Genomic DNA, 15,593 nt, shown 5'->3' on the forward strand with positions numbered 1-15,593 from the left:
AATTCGCAATTTTGTTTATAATTTTCGGGTAAAACTTTCATTAACATTAATATTTCGTTTTAGTTTTTATTTTATTGTTTTATGGCCTATTCTTTTTTGTTTTTAATTATAACTACAAAAATACTCGCAGTATTTTTTCTTTTCAGTGAAGATTAATTGCGTTTTTATACAAAATCTTTTCATTATTTATGGAATTTTAAGTATTTCTTTTAGTTTTCGAATAAATAATAAAACAAAAACTGAGTTGATCTACTCATACACTTGATAAAATTCGTTTGGTTTTCTGGGATAGTCAAGTCAGTCTAGCATAAATTCTGTTTATTGTCTTATTATATTTGAGGCAAATCCTTGAATTTCAATTAACTTTAAAATTGAAGTGGCACGAATGTTAAATCATTCTTAAAATTATTATTTTGAGTTTATAGCCTCTTGTTGATCAAGTGCGATATGTATTTATAAGCTTAAAATAGAAAAGTAAAATTTTGCTTCATATTAGTTTAGATTTAAAAGTTTTTTTTTAAAACATGATCACAGAAAACTTATAGTTTAAATCAGAGATCGAAAATAACGGGTTCACTTTCATTTTAATGGTAAATTCTCATTCGCAGCCATTTAAAAATATTTTTTTGTGATATATCACTGAGAGAGTGATTTATTCGAGAACATTTTAGGTTTGAGGTTGAGAGAAACAGAAAAGAAACAAACACAAATAATCTGGATGAGTGATTTATAATTTATGTTTTTCGTAAAGGTCAGCTTGTGACTTTTATTTGCGAACATGAAAAATAAATCGCAAAAATGCATTTGATGCAAATCAACGCTTAAATATATAAAACTTATCAAAAGATTAATAAAAATTTAAAAACAAATTCTCATTTCTGTTACTCAGACTTCATTACTTCATACTGATCATATTATTTCCATAATTTGTTAAAAATTACTAATAATATGTTATTGTATGTAAATAAAAGAGAAAGTAACAGTTATTAAGAACAAGAACAAATTAATTGTTTATCTCACACCAAACCATTAAAAACAACATAAACGAATAAAGGTCATACCAAACCATTTAAATAAAAATCATTTTATAACTGTTATTTTCAGTGATTTATTTTTATCACAAGAATATAAATCACAATTTGGGTTTTTCATATATGGACGAGTTATTTTCGATCTCTGGTTTAAATATATCCGAAATTAAATCATTTACAGACGACAATAGGTACCGATGGATGGGTGGACGGATTTAATAATATGTATTTTAAATTTGAAAAGTATAAATACATATTATACTTATACAAATTTAAAATACATATTATTAAATCCGTCCACCCATACATCGGTTTGTGAAAAAATCATTTTAAAAAATACATTTGTTATTTACAACGTCGTAGTATTCAAAATTATTTAAGTTTTACTGCTAATATTATTTTCTTCATACATTTATAGTAGGCCTATTTGTATTTATGAATACATTACCGATACATATGAAAATAAAATTGTTTGAATTGTTTTAAAAAATTTAAAGGAAAAAACCGTTTTCGTACCTCGTAAGGAGATACCTAACTGTTGAAACTATTTATCAGTTTGTTGATGAAAATGCCTATTTTATTTTATTTCATAAGTTTTAAGGAGAGCAGATTTTTTTATAAAAATTTTTATTTTAATTTTTTTTAGCAAAAGTGCCAAAAGACAGTTAAATTTTGTTACATTAAATATTAGTCCGTATTTCAAAAAAGTACCAAAACACTTTCGAGAGGTTTATAAGAACAGAACAATTCAATTTAAATTGTATTCCTATCTTTAATACTTTAGAAAATTAATTAGGTAAAAAAAGAACCAAAATTAAATTTGTAACCGTTTTACCCTTTAAAAATACAATTATCTAAAAAGTATCCATTTACTTTTTGAATTTTGATTCCATCAGTCTTATATGTTTATATATGGGGCATTTCATATCAAGTGAACCAACTTTTGATATCGATGTCTTCCTATCGGAAAAAAATTTCGGTTTTGCAAAAGATGTTCAAAAATTGTATGTTTTGCGTTACAAAATATTTATTTTGATAGAATAGGTCTTCATGGAAAATATCTAAGCTTTATTTTAACAAAAAAAAAGAAAAAAGGTCCTATTTTAAAAAAAGTTTTTGATTAAGAAAAAAAATATTAAAAAATGTTTTATTTTTTTTTAATATTTTATTTCGAAAGATTGAAGAAAGAGCTATCTAAGCTATTTGGGACACATTTTGCTAACAACAATAAGTAATAAGATACATGGATAAGAAAAAACACCATTGCTGCAAAGAAAACGAGTGCTTTTTAATTGTTGTTATATATTGTGTACTATGACCTTAGTACACTTGAAGAGAACCAGTTACCAATAATTCGCCAGTTTACTTTAATTATAGTTTTTTTGGAATTTCAATCAATATCCACATTGTAAAATTTTTGTCAGTTACACTATTTTACATATCACGTGGCGTTATGTAGAGGAAATATTGCATAATATGTAATTGTATGCAAGATTGGTCATAAGTGTTAAAATTAATTAGTACAATGTACATATTAACAGATTTCTGAACATCCATTCACTTTCAAACAGTGACTGCCAGTCAGTCAGTATGTCTTTGTTTTGACACATTCGTATTATGACACTTGTCATCATAGCAATAATTTGTTTAGTTGCTGCTACATATCATTGCTGGAGCTGCTATTTGCAGAGTATGGTGCAGCAATACAGTCTGTACATGTAAAATATTTGTTGAAGTTTATCAACAAAAAAAGTGTGAGTTTACAAACTATAAACATAGCAACAACAACAACAGCAAGAATAACAAATAATAGTAGAACTAAATAATAGGCTCGAGTGGAATATTTATTAGCCTCATTTTGTGGTTGAAAACCAAAAACATTGATTTACCAATAATAAATACATTGTTAGTTTGTTGCTATTGTTACATGTATTATATGTATGTACATACATATGTAGTTATAGTGTGTATTTGTTTGCCTTTGGTAACCAAAACTATTTAATTACATTAATTCGTTTAAACTATTTTCTATTTTATCAATTAGTTACATGCATTTACAAAAACCATTCATAAATTTGGGTATTTCTAAACATTGGAACTTAAAAGTGAAAACAAATTGTAGAACAAAATATATGTATAAAAACATTTCAAATTGTATTTTCCTCATTTATTCTATATTTTAAAAAAAAAAAAAAAAAGTGAAGCTTTTATAGTTTATTTGTATTCGGCTAAAAAAGGGATGACCTTGTAAAAGTGTTAGTGTTTATTTAACTATGTCCGCCTGTCTGTCTTTCCTCATAATTCCTTTGCTTATAAAAACACAATAGTATATTATATAGAATACGAGGACATGCTGAAAAGTTTTTTTTTAACTTATCTTTCCAATGCATCTAATTATCTTTTAACATAGGATTCATCTACGAAGAATAGTTGTAGCCAATTTGCATAAATTTCACTAAGAATTATATAGAAAATAGAGTATATACAATTGGTGTATTCACACAGTGTACTATCAAGTCATATTGTCATAAAGTACTAAAGTTTTACAATAGTTTTAAAAAATTGTTGTTGTGCTTCAAAAAAATATCGAGCCCTTGCTCGTATATAACGCTATAGTAAGTCGGACTTACAATAGTTCAAAATCTGTAAAATTATATTTAAACCCGAATTTTTCTTCACCAAAAAAAATATTTTTTATCATACAATTTTTTCACTAATAAATTTAAAAAAAAAAAAATTGGCATAAAATATTTTTCACTAAAAAAATTGTAATATAAAACAAAAATTTTTAATTGTAATTCGAAATGAAAATTAAAAAAAAAATCTTTTTTCAGCTGACTCATATTTGAAATAGCATACTAACTTTTGTGGTTTGCTCACAGCAGTCATATTTTTTTCATGTTATTATTTTATGACATACGACTTTATGACTACCGTGTGAACACCCTTAAAATAATTAATTGAACAAATCATTGTTGGTGGCAAGTATCTGTCTCCAGAGAAGTAATGTTATAGTCTTAATCGGTTTAAATACAGAACAAATACAATTGCAAATATTAAATATATAAATAAACTGCAAATTTGTCATATCAGCTCAGTATTCTGAAAACAAAAAACCCCTGTATTACTTTCATACTGTCTGTCTACAAAAATGTTGGTTGTCGGAAATAAAATGAAAAGTACTTATCAGATTTCCCTCGTAGTTGCTTTTTGTCTATTATATTACATTTAATAGAATTTTATCTTTATACACACACATACAAATATTTGTATTAGAACACACACCCCTATCTTACCCTACCCTATGCCACCTTCTTATCGTCTATTATTGTTAAGACGTGTAGTATTTTTTGCTTTGTATTTTGTTTTCTTTTAGCCAACTTAAAAGTTCTGTTTGTGTTTTGTTATTTTATTGTTTTTGGTTGTTTGTAATGATAACATGTGTTTTTCGTTTCATTAGATATTTGTTTTTGCTGTTTTTACTAAGAAGTGTATTAATGTTTTGGTAAAAAACATCAAGTTTCATTTATTTTCTTTTAATTTCATTTCATAAATTTTATGTTATTTAGTTAAATTCATAATAATATTTAAAAAATAATAAACGTTTTTTTTTTTAATTGTGCAAGATAGTGCCGTCCGTCTATCTGTAAGAATTTACTGTTTGTACCGGAATAGATTCCGCAGTTTTTAAAATTTATGGCTGCTGAGGCAATCCATCGAATATTTTTCTTTCTTGTTTGTAATTGATGAACATTATAGATTAAGAATACTTAAAGAATTTTAAGTAATCGTTAGCAAACATTAATGTATTACGCAAAGCGATTGTAGCCCATTATTGGATTCTAGTTCAGTATACGAATTATTCAAATTACAATACGAAATAATATATTCAAATCTAGCATATGAATGCTATCTATTCATAACGAAATAATAAATTCCAGCATAGAAATTACACACAAACAAGTAAGACTAAGACACTTGTTCTTTAGAATTTCCTTACAATACACAATGATTTTACAGTTACAAAATTCCATTCCGATCGACAGTGGAATTAATTCCGTATTTCGCTTCTTCAGAAAAAGTAAAACGAAAATTTCTTTCGGAATGAAACAATATTCAGTTTTCATAGTGGAGTTGAAGAACCTAAAACGAAATCGATTGGAATAAACACAACAGAATTTAAATTATTCCGAAAAATGTGTGACAGGCCTGTATGTTCCCCATTTAAGGATTCTAAATGACATTTTTGTCTTCATAATTTAAAATTTTGATCTCGAGAACTGATTTCATTAGGGGTTTATTCCAATGTAAACGGCAGTTCATTTACTCCCCAATATGACATAGGTACAAATTCTTTAATCTGGTAATACTATTATTCTAACCTAACATATTTAGAAACAATCTTCTAAATCTTTATTTATTTCCAAATAACTCTCACGTTTAAAGTGTTTGTTTTTATGGATTTTTATAAATTTATGCAAAATATTTTAATATTTAATACAACCTTAAACCTTTATTGATTGTTGTTTTCGTGTATTTCATTAGAATTAAAAAAACAAAAACAACAAACATAAGATTTAAAAATTATACAATTGCAAAATCTTGTTTTTTGTTGTTGTTGTTGGTTTTAAAGCCACAATAATAAACAACAACGGCACACAAACTAAACAACAACATGTTTGGGTGTTTTTCTCACACTCACACGAGATTTAATGTGAACAACAGCTACAGCAACAACATAGAAAAGTTGGCGATAATGACAACAACAACAAAAAACTAAATAAATTTTTAATTGTGTGATGATGGTTCATTAGACTTGAAATGTTAACGAGGTACCGACCACATTACAAGACTGTTTCACTATCATCGCGATCTCATCTCTCGATCACTGTGATTCTACCAAGAGAGAACATCTCATTAAAGTCAAGAGTTTATGCTCATCATTAGTTACAGCCTTACCGAAATAAAAGCGTTGAGCGCTGCGTTTTCTGAAGCCCAGTGTTAACACGAAAGTTAAGGGTTTGTCTACAATGACAAATATTTTATTTACAGTTTTAGTTTGTTTGTACAAAGTTAAGAACAAGTGAAGAAAACAATAAAAAACAAAAACTTAAATAACGGTGGTTTCTTCAACTGCTGCAGCCAACTAGTACTACCTAACGCACTGTTAAAACTGGATTTTCCAATAGCTCAGCGCTTCCGCCGCTTTATTTCGGTATACTTCATACAAGTTATATGGGCATAACAATTTTTGAGAAATAACACTCAACGCTCTTGTTTAGTTATGGTTGTTAGGGATTTTTCTTTTTTTTTAGCAATAAAGTCAAATTGTGCAATAAGAAATTAAAAGCAATAGTATTAAATGTAACAGTACGATTACAAATAAACAAGTTTTATACATTAGTCGTAGCAGGTTTAATAGAACTGTGATCTAAGCAGCAACTCGTATCAACTGCTTACACAATAGATGAAAGATCAATCTCTGTCCCCTTCCAAAACCCTTTCTTTATTCTCATTTTGTAGAGAATACTTAGCTGTTTGTTATTGAATAGAATATTTATTAAAAATGCTGAGTATGTATTTATTTGTTAAAAACATACGTGAAAAACTTTTAAATATTTGTTATTATTCGCGGTAAAATATACGAACAGTGATGCTTATAATTATATTGCAACCTTAGAGTTGAAATTCAATTTTCTATAATTTATGCAATTGACTGTGGACTAATTGAGTATATCAGAGGTATTTTTCTATTGCTGTTTCAAACAAAATTGGGTTTTCATTTTAGTTAAAAACTAAAAATATTTTTTATTTTCTAAATCAAAAGTTTGTTATATTCTTAGCAAGGCGTATTAACAAGGTGAGTGCATAAAATCAGCTGTTTCTTAATTCGCTGTGGTTTTATGTACACTATATGTCAAACTTTGTTTATGTTTACATTTGTTATTGTAAATAACATAGTAATATTTTAATTCGCCTTGATTTTGACATTTACCGTACATTTTAACAAAAACAAGTTGCCTGTTGTTTTTGCATTGTTGTATTTGTTGCCGGGACGCACTCACCTTGTTAATACGCCTTGATTCTTAGGTTAAAGTAGAAATACGTTTATTCGACTTTAAATGAATATGTATGTACATTAGGGCTGGTCGATTTTTTCACGAAAAATCATATAGCAGAAACTCAATCTACGGAAAATTCTAAGAAATTGTCCCCAAGAAACCATAGGTCTAAAACATTGGTCTCCAGCTGTACGCCCGCGGGCACCGTCTATGTGTGAGTTTCTTATACATGTGAAACCGAAAATATAAAACGAACATGATTTTTTTTATAAGTAAGAAGGATATTTTCATAAGAAATTTGGTTCAGTACACACATCGTAATACTAGAATACGAAGCAAATCTATTGTTGTGAGAGTTTGGTTAACAATGGTCTAAAATCAAATCCTATCTTGCGCCAATGATATTTCAATACATATTTTTTTTTAATAGTTTTTTTTTATTGGATAAAAGACGAAATGCGCAAGATAGGAATTGATTTTAGACCTATGGTTTCTTGAGGAAACTTTCTTAGAATTTTCCGTAGATTGAGTTTCTGCTATACGATTTTTTACTTTTTGATCGTCCATACAAATCGACCCGGCCAAATGTACATATTTAGTTTTCAATACAAATCAGTATTTCAAAATTTTTAAATTTTTTTAATAACAACTACATTGGAACTGGATCGTAAAACCAAACACAGCTTAGAACATAGAGAATAGACATAGAGCGGAAACTCTCCTGTCAAAGACCTAACTCAGTTGTCAGAAACCTAAATGGTGAGAATGTATTAGTAGAAAAAACTATTTGAAAACAAAAACAACACTCGTATGTGTGATTATTTTGAGTAATTTTTTTATTTGTTTTTTTTTTTCTAGTTTCCGCTCTATGTATCTCTATGGCTTAGAATTCTATATATTCTAATTATTAGGAAATTATTTTGTATTGGCTTTGATTCTGTATGTATCTATAATTATATCATCTTCTGTATTCCAGTTACTTTATAATTCATAGAACAACTTTAGTTCAATGTTTTTCTAAAAATTGTTTTAATGTCGATACAGTTATTTATTTTTTTTTGAATATTTTGTAACCATTTTATTAATTTATACATGCAGCTTTAAACATAAGCTAAGTAAATAACAACAATTACGATTGCTACAGACTTGTTGCTATTTGCTACAGCAATTACTAACCAACAATGTTTTTATTAAATAGAAATCATGTTCAAATATAAAACACATAATTAAATATTGAAACGAGTAGATACTTACATAAATAAATACTCGTAAACAAATGTGGCAGATAATCGAATCAATTGTTTGTGTTTAATTTAGATAAGTGTCATATAATTGTAATTGAACGAACGCTCTGCTGTGCTCTGCTCAGGTTCTCATTCTGTGATCTCATAATAAATAATCGCATTTGTATTCGCTTGAACGAATAATATTGAAAGTGAAAAAAAATTTCTCGCATAGAAAATTAGCAACATGTTATTTATTTACACAAAATATTCAGTTTACCCATTCCAACTAATAGATCGTTATTTAAACAATTGATTTTATATAAAGCAAACAATTATTATAAAAATTGGCTGTTTTTTAGGCTTTTAAAGTTTGGTAAATTTTTATTTTGTAGAAAACAATTAAATCTTGATAATATGTGTTAATATATTTTGAAATTTTGTGGATAATATATGAGGCCATCAGTGCAAAAGTGGTGTAACCCACAATTTTAGTTGGTTGCTGTACATACATCCCTTTCATTACAAACTATCAATATAAAGTGGAGTAAGCCACCGTTTGATATTCAAAAGCAGATGGAGCTGAAAAAATCATTTTTGCAAAGAGCATAATATAATAAAGTAATATAGCAAAGGTAGTGTAAGTACCCCCACCACTACCCCTAAGTTACTAGTTTGAGGTTACACCACTTTTGCGCTGTTAACCACTTTTCACTTAACAAAAAAACACAATAGCTTGAACTAAACATTAACGTTTCAAATGCAATCTCAATCTGCTTAGAAAGTTTTTTTTTAATTTTTGAGAAATCACTATTGGGTTGTCAATTATTCGACTTTTATTTTAATCGAATAAAAGTTCCTAAATTTTCAATTATTCGAGAGATCGATTAATTTTTCAAATTTCTTCGATTATAAAAATAATAAAATTTTATACTATATTGAAAAATGTTATTCATTCGAATAAAAAACATATTTTTCCTTAATTATTCGAATAATTTGTATTCGAATGACAACCCTGGTCTTGACATTCTTATTTTATTCTAAGTCAATTAGTCAGAAACCAAATAACACAAGTAAAATGTAAATAATGTTCTAAAGTAAAAAAAATAAATCATAGAGATTTATACATAGAGACGAGACACTCTGTTTTGTCAAACATAAATAAAACAAATCATACGGCTGATACAACAAACAAATACATTGATTACCATGTATTTTGTTGTAGCAAGAGTTAGGTTTTTGACAATCACGTCCGTCTCTATGTTTCCCTGTCATAAACGTACTCGAACGAGTATATCAAGTTCCAGTTCTTAATACAAAAAAAAATAAAATTAAACAATAAACGTATAAATAATTGTTTAACCCATATAGGTCATATACATACATTAAATCAATTAATTTCAATTTCATTGATATTCAACCTAAAATTTAATATATTTTGTATACTTAAATATTGAAATACAAGTGTCGTAATCCTAAGAATGAAGAAGGGTTTTCTAATTACTTTGAGCAGTCTGTCTATATATATTTGTGTTATTTTGATAAGTATAAACCAAAACAAAAACTGATAAAAGAGCGATAAAATAATTGAAAATCAAAAGCATTTGTAAGAGTAAATAATAAAGTGGAAATAAAAATTCAATAGAACTTTTCAAAAGTTTTGTTATCATTTAAATGAAAAGTAAAGCGAAAACAAAAATAAACAATTTCTTCGATTGCAGAAAATGGAATGTTTTTGATAAAATGAAATTGTGTAAATTTTCAACACAAGTATTCAACACTTAGAAAATGTATTATTATTTGTTCTAAATAAAAAATAAATAAGTTTGTATGTATTTATATGAAAATACTCACCGATTAATGTGGGCATTTTGTAATAGACGTTTTGTCGGTGAATTATCCAAAGTTTTTGCATGCGGAGACGATGATGCTAATGCTGTTGTCTCTGGTGATTTAGTTGTTTTGGACACTTTACTAACACTAGGATTTATATTACGATTTATGCTGCTTAAATTATTTATAGGTGATCTACGTTGTGTGGGAGAAACACTAGCCGAGGAGCCTGAAGCTCCTCCGCCACCCGTACTAGTGCCACTAAACGCACCAGTGGTCGTTGTTATGCGAGTGGACACTTTTGATTTTACATCATTATAATTTTTTCTTATCACTGATTTATTACTAGCAATTTGATTCATAACGGCATCCCATTTGTTGGGTGAATGATGATATTTACGCACTACCGGAGGTGAATTATTTTTGTTGGAACCTGCTGTTAGGTTCGGCGACGAACGCAATTTGGCACTTTTCGGTGTATTTGATTTGTAGCGGGGCGAGTGTTTACCGCTTGTTGAAGTGGGTGTTTTGGATAATTTAACACTTTCGTTAAGGGAAGATTTCGAACCCGTACCGGATACCGAAACCGTTTCGGAACGTAAGGAGTCTTGATCGGAATGTTTGCGAGATTTTAGTATTTGATTTTGTGTTATAAACGGAGACGATGTTGTTGTGTTATTTTGTTTTATTGTTGGTGTTGTTGGTGTTTTATTATGCACGCCGTTTTCTGTTGTTAGCGACGTTAACGATGAGTGTTTACGCGGCGAAGTTTGTTTTTGTACTGCCATTAAATGTTTCTGCATTGGTTGCTCACACCACGAAGTTGTCGAAGTCGTTGAGCTTTTTGTTAGTTTAACCGGCCTGTATGTGCCGTCTACGTCGTGATCATGATCGTCGTTGTTGTTATTATTGTTGTGCTCCCCATCGAAAGCTTCATCAAGAGAACAGAAACTCTTAAAATCCACACCAATACCATTGATATTGACGTTGCTACCGTCTACACTACAGTATGATGTACGATTGGAGAGTGTATCAGCTGAGAGGCGATCAGTACTCATGCTACTCTGTATTGTGGATGATGTTTGGCTACTACTTAAATGACCTTGACCGTGAACAGCAGTGGAAGTGTGTGTTGTTGACATAACACCACCCGTGGTTGTTGTAGACTTTTCACTGCACTGTGAAAGAGTTTGAAAACGTTTGGTTGTACTTCCGCGATTAGATCTTACTGTTTCTGTGGAATCATCTCCATCTAAATCATTATCGGGTGACAGATCAGTGGTTGTTTCATGAGTGTCTTGTCTGCGCATTTGGGCTAAATCCTCATCGCCACGGTTTTCTACATCTGTGAAAATGCCAGAAGACTCCATGCAGGAATCTTCCATTTGGGGATCTTCTGAGATGAATACCGAGGCGGCTGGTTGTAGCATGGGGCCATACAGTTGGCCATCGATAACTTGGGCTCTACGATCGCCGCGGTGAAATACATCATCAGCATCGGATTCGGTAAAGAAATCGGAATCTGTCATGGGATCTTGTCGTCTGACAGGCGGTAAATGACCTCCACCTGGTTGTTGCTGGTTGAAACTGGGCTGTCGTGATACTCCTTTGCGTATAGGGCCATTCGAGGGTGAGTGATCACATGGTCCTCTAGAGGCAGGCCTCGACATTTCTCCATCACCTTGATAACCAGTATCTAGGCTTGTGACACTAGTAACACTGGTTATAAAACTAGTAGAAATTTTCGAAACACTGGATGATATGGACTTGTTAATAGTCTCCGTTTTACTGGGCTCAGTGTCAGTATGCAATGACAATGATTCTAAACATTGCTGCTGCTGATCTTCGTTGGAAAATGTTACCTGACCCTGCAAATTCTGCTGCTGCTGTTGCAATTGCAACTGCTGGTGTTGCAAGACCATGTCATTAATATCGGTCTTAACTTCAACCGGATCTAAGGGCAACTCTTCGGGAGAGGGGGTTTGGTCTATGCGCATTTGTTGTAGGGCAAAATTATGACTCAAATTGTTGACATTATTTGAATTATTGAGCAAAAGTGGTAAGTCCAGATTGTTGGTATTGTTTGTAGCTGTAGAGTCAAGAAATTCTTTCATTTGATCGGGCGTCAAAATGCCCAAGCTTTCATCCATATCGAATGAGTTTTGTTTCTTCAAATACTGCTGTTGCATTTGTTGGGTAGAGCTGGATTGAGTTATATTTTGAGTGCTGTTTTGGCTGCAGTTAATAGCTTGAGATAGCACAGTCGATGACAAGGAAACATCAACCAACTCTATGGAACAATCCAAAGTGGATTCAGTTAGATCCAAACCAAATGAAAAACGACTCTTCCTGTTCGGATTATTAACGTCTTGTAAAGATGATGTGGTTTGAGATATTTGGGCCTGTTGATAAAAAGCTTCCGTTCTTCCTCCCGACGATATTAACGTCGTGTCTATGTCCATGGGTTCTTGTTGGCCGTCTTCTTCCGGAGTACGTATGGGTAACACCAAATCACTTTGAGCCCCTTTTAGTAACATGGGTGACTGAACTTGAACCGGTATCGGTGTTAATTGGTACATGGGATTATTTAACTTCTTGCAAGCATTGCGTTCTGGTGTTGTAGTGCAAGATGTGGAAATTTGTGTCATGTAAAGCAGTTGGCTGGTGTTCTTTATATTGGGCGTATCCATATAATCTTTAGTCAAATTGAGCAATTGCATGTGTTTGGCCGGTGTTGTCATATGTTCCGATAGATCCAAGAGACGTTCGGTATTCATGGTCGAGTTCAAAGGCAGTTTCATATTTGCTTTATTGGGCGCCAGCGCCGTTAAAGTATCATCAAGATTTTCGGTGGTTATTTCCAAAAATTGTTGATGATTGAATTTCCCTAATTGTTTTTGCACATCCATGGCAACATCTTCTTCAAATCCCGACGGTATAGAAACATCATCGATCATTAGAAGATTTTCACTGGAACCGGGATTAGAATATGTGGCATTGGTGGCCGGCGAAAGGATATCAGTGTAGTCAATTAACTTGGTGTTGGCGGCACTATCAATTGTTTGAGTCAAGTTCACATTTGTGAGCTTGTCCAACAGCTGGGTACTATCCAAAGTCCTAGTAATATTTTCATTTACCTTGACAGGTTGGGGAGATATTACACAAAGTGTCCGTCCCATAACATCAGTGGTATTAAGATTATGAGTAGCATCTGGTCTATCCAGTTCTTTAATGGAGTGAGTTTTATTGAATGTTTCATTTTTGATCAGCTTGTCTAGAATTTGTGTACAATCATTAATTGGCTCTTGGCACTTGGTCTGGTCTATGTTCTGAGTTATGTTTTTCGGTGTATCTATATCTATGGTATTACCAAAGCCCGCATTAGTAATTTGCATTTTATTCTTAGGTGATTCCATGTCCACGTTATTGCCAAAACCTATATTCGACAAACGAGTATTTTCCAAAGTATGTTTTCGTTGCATTGGTGTAGAGCCCACCTCACAATAGGGTATAAATGTTGAATCCAAACTTTGCGTGATGTATAGGCCTTGTTTGACGTTTGCACTTAATAGCGGAGTACTTTCACATAAAGCTCCTCTCTTTTGTCCACCAGTGACCGGCATTGGTGTAGCCATTAAATCTTCAGGACTATCTGTACACACAAACGTTTCCGACCTAGTGAGTGTTGGTCGGCAACTATCAACTACAGCTGTTATATTTTGCAATTTCGTAGTGCCTGTTATATCTTTTTTTGTCGGTGTTTGTTCATTTTTAACAAAGAATTTTTTGAAAACCGTTGTTGTCTTTTTACTCACCATATTCACCGTACTATTCAACGTGTTTATGCGATCACCCGAACTGCTTTTCTTAATTGTGAGCGCCTGTTGGATAGGCGGCCTTAAGCCGGCATACGAAATTGGTCGAATTTTGGCAAATGTTGCTGGTGGTCGTAGCTGTGAAGTTCTAGGCAAAGAAATTGCTGTTGGAGGACGTATTAGACCGGGCAGAGGTATACGTGATAGTCCTGGCATAGGTAAACGGGATGATGTTGGTTCCTGAAAGAAAAGAAAAAACAGTATTATATATGTATTCAATGTCTGCTATAGTTGACGCGAAAAGTACTACACGGAAGTTACAAGCATTGACTGATAAGCAAAGATTAACCTGATAACACTACGGAATCGCCCTCAATATTTAAAGTTATTGTTATTAAGGGAACTCATTTAAACGCTTACGTTTCCCATTTCTGCAAATTTGCGCGATGTGTTTCATGAACCCACCTTTTCAATTTTGTGCAAGTTTATACAGAAAATTTACATTTGATAAAAATGTCAAATACAAATAAATTCAACAATAAAACATTTTTCAAATTGTATAAATTTTAATTTTAAAAATGTTGAGTGAAAGTTAAATCTTTGGAACAAACGGTGGTATACATAGTTTGGAAGATTTTGTTTATGTTATAGCTGTTGGTTAATGTTTTAATACACAAGGACATTTAATCCAATCATTCTGTTCCAAATTCACATGAACAAAATTTTTATATTTTATTGATTTTTATTTCTTATACATATGTAATTAAAAGTAAACAAAAGCAGCTGATTCATCAAATGCACAATAAATTCAAGTTTGCGAGTCTAATGTGCTGTTTTTCTATAGCGAATGAGCGTTTTGAGTGGACGTTTTACATGTATTTTGTTTTTGTTACAATAACAAAACACATGTTAAATTTCCACTCAAAGTACTCGTTCGCTATAGAAAAACAGCACATAAATTGTCGCGCAAACTTATCGGAGTTGTGCAAACGAATTTCCATAAATTTTTTGACAGTTCATTTGCGAGAGTGTAAAAATACACATTGCACAGTTTGCGAGACATTTAAGCGTTTACATGAGGACCCTTATTATATTTTATTTGACCTTTTTATTTGAACTTTTCAATTTTAATAACAATTGTTCAATTCGATCAATTTGACAGATTGTGATGAATTTCATTGGATTCAAGTATGATTATTTCCTTCCAAAATATTGTTCGACATTATTCGAATGGATACCCTAATAAATCCAGTGTTTATAAATATAACAACACAACTACAAAATTATAATTAAAGAATTCTTTAAAGGGTATGTTACATATTTAAAAATGTTTGTATTTTCAAATACTCTTACGATATACCCTCATGTGATAAAGTAATTTTCCACCTTCGAAATGTATGTTCGTATTTAGTGCAATCCTTGTTGACATTTTGTCTTTTGTTAGAGTATGAATAAGTAAGTAAGTGAGTGAGTTTGTCCATTTACTAAAAAATGTGGGTTGAATATCGATCCTTTTGTTTAGTTTTTGCTGCTATTGTCATATTAGTTTATAGTACTTTATGTAAACTCAAGTCCATCCATCCACTAGATATTAAAAAGAGTCAAATATTTCAAACAAATTGTGCTACA

General features: G+C 30.9%; 1 protein-coding gene across 1 annotated transcript in view; it reads right to left on the reverse strand.

The window, feature by feature from the left end:
* Window positions 1-14,393, reverse strand: part of toc (toucan) — a 158,253-nt gene extending 143,860 nt beyond the window's left edge. Inside the window, exons 1-2 of the mRNA XM_065502696.1 lie at window positions 14,385-14,393; window positions 10,171-14,204 (exon numbers count right to left, since the gene is read on the reverse strand). Of these exons, the coding sequence (XP_065358768.1) occupies window positions 10,171-14,204; window positions 14,385-14,393 (4,043 nt within the window). The remainder of the gene's footprint in view (window positions 1-10,170; window positions 14,205-14,384) is intronic.
* Window positions 14,394-15,593: the final 1,200 nt, after the last annotated feature.

Source organism: Calliphora vicina, chromosome 2 (assembly GCF_958450345.1).
Source record: "Calliphora vicina chromosome 2, idCalVici1.1, whole genome shotgun sequence".
Lineage (NCBI taxonomy): Eukaryota > Metazoa > Arthropoda > Insecta > Diptera > Calliphoridae > Calliphora > Calliphora vicina.